An 8349-nucleotide genomic window follows, 5' to 3' on the forward strand; every position below is an offset into this window, starting at 1 on the left:
ACACACACACACACACACACACACACACACACACACACACACACACACACACACACACACACACACACACACACACACACACACACACACACACACACACACACACACACACACACACACACACACACACACACACATGTTTGTTTTTGTGAAATGTGAGGACATTCCATAGGCGTAATGGTTTTTATACCGTACAAACCGTATTTTCTATCCCCTTACACTGCCCCTGTCCCTAAACCTAGCCCTCACAGGAGACTGTGCAGTTCACTTTCTGTGAAAAAAAACTCATTCTTTGTGAAATATAAGCATTTTGAAAAGTGAGGACATGGGGGACGTCCTCATATTTCACCCTCTTTTTGTAATACCTGTGTCATACCCATGTCATTATACACATTTGTGTCCTGATATTTCACGAAAACATGCCCACACACACACACACACACACACACACACACACACACTTAGGAATTTCCATTAAAATGTATCAGTGAGAAGGCAATAATGGGGCAATGTTTGTTTTTTTCTATTTCTTCAAATAAAAATCAGTCAGTCACAATGCAGACTGCACACAGATATGAAGTGGTTAGATCTACAATGCAGAACAACCCCACCCCACACAAATGCAAAATAAATGGTGAAATTAAAACAGCCTTTTTTATTATTATTCTGAATTAAAATCAGCATCTTCAAATAAATATTCTCCAAGTTTTACTTGGAGTCATGTAATATCATTTAATATTTTGAGCTGAATTTACAGGGTTATACATACAATTGTGAGTTATTTTGAATTTAAGTTGAAAGAATGTGAAGAATGTGCTTAAATTATTATTTATTTATTACTTATTGATCAAATCTAGTAATTTAAAGCTAAATAATTGCATTCAAATAAAATTGCACTAAAAATAGAAAAAATATAAAAATGAAATGAGTTTTCTGGAAAAAAAACAGTATAATTTTAGGGCCTCGGGTCATTTTGACCCGTGAGGGAAGGACTTTAGTGAAAATGATTAGTTTTTATGATATTTCTTGAGTATCACAAGTCTGGATGAGGAGTATGCATTTTATATGGATCAAATGTGTATTTCAATATGTTTGTTGTTGTTGTTTAGAGGGCTTTGAGTGACATCCAGACCACAGAAATCCCTCCACGCAGCCCCAGGAGCCCTCATACAGCCTCTCCTGACAACTGGTGATGAAACCACCCAAAATGAGGCAAACACTTACAGTACATAAACGTTCACTTACATACATACTTCTATATCCGTCCAATCTGATTTAGTGACAGCCTTACGATGATTCAAAGACACGTAGAGTAACAATATAGTGCACAAGAGTTGTACAGGCTTTCGGGCACAAATCGGACAGGAAAGCTTCTGTTATAGAGCAAATGGTGCAGGGAAAGATTATAAATGGCTTTAAAATGGCTTTAAATCATCACGTTATTTACAGGATGGACTGTTAGATTGTTCTTGGCACTCAAAAACCAGGACATTTTTGCCTCTTGAAAATGGACGAGAATTGCCGGCAAACTTTTTGCAGTGGATTTGTAAACATAATAAGTGCAGTTAGATAAGATATATTTAATGTAAAGTGTAATTAGGACTGTGAGCATCAGATTTGAATGACTTGATATATTAATAAAAGTGTTATTTAGGAGAAAAGTGCTTTAACAATGTGTCTTAATTCTGCTTAAATGTATTTAAACAACTTGGTTTGGAGTTGTTGGTTGGTCATTGTACTGTAAAACATTTTGTTAAACTAATGTCTTAACTGATAAAGTCTTTCCTGATAAGCAGAATATTTAAGTGCAATACATTATGAATTATTGATGATGATTTCTTTAAAAAAAAAAAAAAAAAATACATATATAGAAATATATTATTGTACTAAAGAGGCCGTTACTGTAGTTGGTATATTGCTTTACTAGTTACAGAAACAATGAGGAGCTAGATTATGATTTCACTATATGCATTTACTATTTTTAAATATTAACTTTTAATTAAAAAGTAACTTTTGTGCTGCTTTATATCTTTAATTCCTTATTACCACAGTGAATCATATTATTCTTGTATCATTCTGTTCATTGTTACTCTGAATGTTAAAAACATTAAACTGGACTTTCTGTATGATTTGTATTAAATTATCAGATTGTAAAAATTGTGACACATCACACATGGTTGAGCCTTTATCTACAGTTGTGGTCATAATTATTGGAACCCCTGGTAAATATGACTGTTAAAATATATCTGCAATGTTTATCCTTTTGATCTTTTATGTAAAAATGTGCAAAAAAACCCCTAACCTTTCATTGAAGAATTGAAAGTAGGGGGTAAATCACATTTTGAAATAAATGGCACCCCTAAATTTTTTATGAGTGAAATATCTCATATATTCACATTAATATTAATTTTTTTTTTAGCACAGCAGGGTGACTAAGAACATGACATTCACAAAATAGAAAGTATCCGTAAGAAAAAGTGAAAGCATTGAAAATCCCCATTTCCACCGTCAGGGCAATAATTAAGAAGTTCCAATCAACTAAAGATGTTATGAATCTGCCTGGAAGAGGACGTGTGTATATCGTCTTAATGCACGGTGAGGAGAGTTTGAGTGGACAAAGACTCTCCAAGGAGATGGAGAATTGCAGAGATTAGTTGAGACTTAGGGTCAAAAAGACTTTAAAAAAATCTAACAACCCATCACCACAAGTTGCTTGGGAGGGTTTCAAGAAAAAGTATATTCAGTTGTCAGACACGACTGGAAAGTCAAACAAGACCTGGTTCTGTGGTCAGATGAAACAAACAAAAAAAGAGCTTTTTGGCAGCAAACTCGCCAGATGGGTTTGGTGCAAACAGGGATAAAAAGTACCCCATGTCCACAGTTAAAAATACAGCTGGATCTTTAATGTTGTGGGTCTATTTCTTTGCTGGAGGTCCTGGACATCTTGTTCAGATACATGGTATCATGGATTCTAGCAAATACCGACAGATAAAAAATCAAAACCTGACGGCCTCTGCTAGAAATCTGGGAAATAATGGGCCGTGGTTGGATCTTCCATCAGGACAATAATCCAAAACAAACATCAAAATCAACACACAAATGTGTCACTGAGCACAAAATGAAGCTTCTGCCATGGCCATCCCAGTCCCTGACCTGAACCCTATAGAGAATGAGTGGCTGAACTGAAGAGAAGAGCTGGGAATCTGAAGGATCTGGAGAGATTGTGTATGGAGGAATGGTCTCTGATCTCTTGTCAGGTGTTCTCCAGACTCATCAGGCGTTATTAGGTGAAGACTCAGAGCTGTTACCTTGGCAAAAGGAGGTTGCAAAAAGTATTTAATAGGGTGCCAATAATTATGGCCAATGTGTTTTGGAGAAAAGCATTTATTTCATAATGTGATTTACCCCCTACTTTCAATTATTTTACTTCAATGAAAGGTTAGATTTTTGCGCATTTTAAAATAAAAGATCAAAAGGATACACATTGCAGATTTATTTTTACAGCCATCTTTGATCATATATACCAGGGGTGCCAATATTTTTGACCACAACAGTAAGTGTTATGGTAATATATGGTAATATTCATCATGTTAATTCATTTGAATTGTATCATGGTTGACTTTTCTTTTTTTCTTTTTTTTTTACTACGAAATGTAAGGAACCAGGGGCTTGTATTATAAAAACAGAAAATATTTTTACCATATGATCTCAGCACATTTCATAGCTGTCATTTATTACTGTTATTTAACTTTATTCATGGGCCATTATTATAATGTCAGTCATGTAAATTGATTTGTATTTTACTTTTAGGGCATGTTTCACAATGTTACTAGCTCATTTCATGCTCTCATCATATATGGGACAGCCCAAAGAAGAATAGATTTGAACGACTTCATCTTTAAAGACAAATTAATGGTTGGCGGTGATGAATGCAAAAAATATACTAACTATACTAAGTTATGAACATTTATAGGGCAGTACAGCACTTCTACTATTGTTTATTAATTTGAGAAATGACATGATGGCTATTTCAGAGTTTGTTTTCCCTTTTGTAATTTATCATGTATAATAAATGTTGGCGCCTCTACTAAGTAACTCTGTATAAGTGATGTTGCAACATTGTTCTGTTGTCATTACTGTTTTGGTAATAAAACGCCCTTACATTTTAACCAGCGTGTAGTGTTACATGAAGGCAAGTGGAGTTTGACCCCTTTGATCGGAGAGGGATCATCTGTACGCTACAGTGAGAAACTCTGGGTTCGTTCACTGGAGACCCTACTTTCCTGTTTGAATGGACCGCTCACTAGGATAGAGACCTCTGACTGTTTCTGACCCCTTATTCAGGTTAGTTTTGTTCATTTATTTCTTTTTATTTGTTTATGTAGTAATGTCCATTTGTGTACAAGTAATTGTACTCCTCTTGAAAAAGTGTTTGAAATCTTTGATTCAGCTTCGTTTAATTCTTCAGGCTGAAAAAGCACTTTTGATTATGTTTGTATGCTTGTTTGTTTTGTTTTTGGTGGGGGTTAAATATATTTGGTAGGGTTTAATTATATTTAATGTGAATACATGAACATTATTGGGTATTAATTCATGTCAGTAAGAAGAATTAGAAATTAGAAATGGGCTACTACTAATGCTGTAACTTTATGATTTTCAAATTATTTTTTGCAAACCCCTTTAAAAACAACTTTACAGTCTTTATATACAACTTTACACTTCTAAATACAGTTCCCTTCAGTCTCAACGTTGTGTCAGAGCTGACACAATGGGTAAACAACTTTCTTCTAGGAATACTGAAGCCTGATTGGAATAACGTCATTGTAACGCACTGGCCAATGACGCTCAAGCACATGAAATAGGGGTGGGAATGCTCCCTAAATAAGGCGGCGGTGAACATCATTTTCTCAGAATCTTTCTCCTTCAGACAGCTGCTCTATCTTCAAGAAGAACTCACCAGATTAACACCAACCAGCGGACAGCACCTGGCTTTACGCTCCCCTACATGCGTTCTGGGGATTATGACATTGTTGACATTGATTGTGCGAAGTGTCAGGATCTTTCATCTCCATATCGACTTCATCTTTGACTTCCACGACTTCCACCCTCCACCGCCCAAGAACCACGGAGCAAGAATCAGCAGCAGCCGGATGCAGGAGAGTCACGGAACAAGCTCACTCCAATTCAGTGTCCGCATGCCTCTGAACTACACTCTCCGTCCCTCCAACACAGCCTGGTCTGGTATTTTGGCATGACAGAAGATGATGAGGATGACCTGCGGTGAACCTTAGGAGCCAATATACGCAGTCCCCACCACGAAGTGACGATCTGCCTTGTATAAAGCACAAAATGTCCTAGTTCCTTGCTCATTCACGAGATATAAGAAGTCTCCATCTCAGAACGATGGTCTGTCATGTTCAGAGCTCACTACAGATATATGTACTCGGGACTATGGCACTGGGGAATTGCCCCATGTCAATCACTTCGTCTTTTATCTTGGACAGCGACTGGATGCCCTCTATGCTCAAGTAAACAAATGCTACACTGGCTTGTCACCATCATATGCATATCCCCTGGTCCATCTCGCTGAGGAGGGACTTCATAATTCAGGCGGTGTGCTCAATCTGAGTCGCTCAGCTAAGCTTGCCAGCCAGAAGACGATTACTGAAGCAAGAGCCAGAGCCCCAAGAGCCCCCTCTACCTGGAGCCTCTATGCTTATAGATGTAAAGTCTTTGAGAGCTGGTGCAGCTCAAGGAATGAGGACCCTGCGAATTGTCTGATTCCAGTTATGTCCTCCTTACAAAAGCGCTTGGACACCGGCCGTGCACTTACTACGCTCTAAGTATACGGACATTTTTACACGGCACAACATGGCTAAACCATCCTCCCCCATCTATGATCCCCTCTTGGGATTTGGCTTTAGTTCTGAAAGCCTTGACACATTCCGCATTCGAGCCACTCCAGTCGGCTTTGCTGAAAGTGCTCTCTTTCTCTTTTGCTTGCCCTCACATGAGTTAAAGGGTTAGTTCACCCAAAAATGAAAATTCTGTCAGTAATTACTCACCCTCATGTTGTTCCAACCATGTAAGACCTTCGTTCATCTTCGGAACATAATTTAGTATATTTTTGATGAAATCTGAGAGCTGTCTCACTCCTCCATAGGCTTTCAGAGGGACTGAAACTTGATGGCCCAGAATAGTAAGTAAAAACGTCATTTAAGGAGTCCAAATGACTACAGTGGCTCTGTATTAAGTCTATCATGCGACGAAAATACTTTTTGAGCGGAAAAACAACAAAAATAACGACTTTATCACACTATTATTGTTGTTCAATTTGAGCCTCTGACGAGAGTTCGCGGGAGTGCCACGACGCATGCGCGAGAACTGAGATTACGGCGTTCTTCTTCTACTACTACTTGACTGGCTGCTCACTCTTTCGGAGTAGGGTTAATCTCAGTTCTCGCGCATGCGTCGTGGCACTCCCCCCCCCCCCCACAGTCGCTATCCCTGAATGTGCTCTAGACAGTTTGCAGCTCTTTGTGTGCTTTGGTAGATCCACTAAAGGTCAGTTGCCATCAAAGCAGAGGCTATCCCACTGGGTTGTGGATGCGATAGCTTTGGCTTACAGTTCACAAAACGTGGAATGCCCTATAGGTGTCCGAGCCCACTCTACAAGGGGTTTGGCTTTCTCATGGGCATGGGAGAGCGGAGCGTCTTTTGAAGACACATGCTCAGCACCAGAATGGGCTTCTCCAAACACTTTTGCCAGATTCCATAATCTAGGGGTTTCTAAGCATTCATATTATGATCATCTTAGAACGTGCTTGTGGCGGACAAATAGGCACTGCCCCTTCTCTTGGGTCAGGTGTTTCAACAAAGTCCGCTAGGCTTTTTTGTTATTGCACGGTGCTTCTGCCGCCCAGCCCACTCAGCTAAGTAAAACCTCTGAAGCTACGATATTCGGCTTCAGTTGATTCGTTAACCAGTGAGACCCACCGCTTCCCAATCACTTCGCAGCTGCGGCCTCAGTTCTGCTACTTCATAAGCACAGAGATTTGCCACTTTATTATAATTTTTGCTGCGGCGACTGCTAGGCCAACTGAACAACAGTGTCCAGCTACAGTTATTCTCTCATAGCTTCATCAGAACCAAGCCCTGATTTTGTGTGCTTGAACGTCATTGGCCATTGTGTTAAAATACCGTTGTTCCAATCAGGCTTCAGTATTTCTAGGAGAAAGTTGTTTCCCCATAGGGTCAGCTCTGACACTACCTTTGTTCCCTCATCTCAGGGAACAGATTCAAATACTTGATTAGCATGGGTAACTGCAGTCTCATTTATCTTTCCTTGTTTAGTATAACGAACAACTGGAAAGGTCATTCAACCGGGAATTCACCGGTTAAAATGTGTGGGAACTCTTTTAGTTTTCTAGTGGTGTGTTTGTGCCTGATAATAATGCAAATGCCTTTACAAACTTTAATGCCACCAACATGTTTGCATATACAGTATTTCTCTTTTCTGTTGAGAGTAAAACTGATTAAATCCATGCAGTAAACCACATACATCTGTTATGAAACATACAGTATGGTCTTTTTTTGTGGGTTCCTCCTCGAATGTTCTGCCTCTATAATGACATTTCTGTTTGTGCTTTATGAAATGAGTTTCATGTAATATCTGCCCCCTGGTCCTTTCTTAGAAGGTAATATTTCAGTTTTACACTCTGTAGGGAAACATTTGCCATTCCTCTGTTGTAACTTATACCCGGTATCTGGTTAAACAACACAACAAGCATGAACATGCGAAAACAGGCTAGATAATGTATAATCAGTGAAGGCATAAAGTCACGTGTCGATATCATTACATTGAATGTGCTTCTCAAAGTGGGTATGTGAGGGAGAGTATCCACCATCCGTTGTTTTAAAGTGACACACACCTGAGAAACTCATTGACCTTTGACCTCATGGCTACCACCGAACATCCCGATGTGTCCCCTTCCTCTACCGCCGAGGGCACATCGCCGCCAACCACCCTGGCCACCCCAGATATAGTGGTGCTTGTCATCTATTTCCTCTTGGTTCTGGCAGTGGGCTTGTGGGTAAGTTTACTGAAATGACAAAATGCACTGCTTTATCATTTCACAGTGACAAAATGTTACTCCAGTAAATGTGTTACTTATCACATTTATGGCTTAACATCTTGTATATGACATATTTATAACCTTTGCTCACCCAACAGTCCATGTGGAAGACCAAAAGGAGCACTGTGGATGGATATTTTCTTGCCGGCAAAAACATGACTTGGTGGCCGGTGAGTAAACAAGTTATGGTGTCTCCAAAAGAAAACCACAAACA

The 8349-nt window shown here is 39.1% G+C and overlaps 1 protein-coding gene across 1 annotated transcript in view; it reads left to right on the forward strand.

Moving 5' to 3' along the window:
• grid2ipa (glutamate receptor, ionotropic, delta 2 (Grid2) interacting protein, a) overlaps positions 1-1649 on the forward strand; it is a gene marked incomplete at its 5' end in the record, with an annotated part of 35907 nt that extends 34258 nt beyond the window's left edge. The window contains one exon of the mRNA XM_079829449.1: positions 1110-1649. Coding sequence (XP_079685575.1) covers positions 1110-1193 — 84 coding nt within the window. The 3' untranslated portion in view covers positions 1194-1649. The remainder of the gene's footprint in view (positions 1-1109) is intronic.
• Positions 1650-8349: the final 6700 nt, after the last annotated feature.

This window comes from Gobio gobio (genome assembly GCF_949357685.1).
Source record: "Gobio gobio genome assembly, chromosome: 1".
In the NCBI taxonomy this organism is placed as follows: domain Eukaryota; kingdom Metazoa; phylum Chordata; class Actinopteri; order Cypriniformes; family Gobionidae; genus Gobio; species Gobio gobio.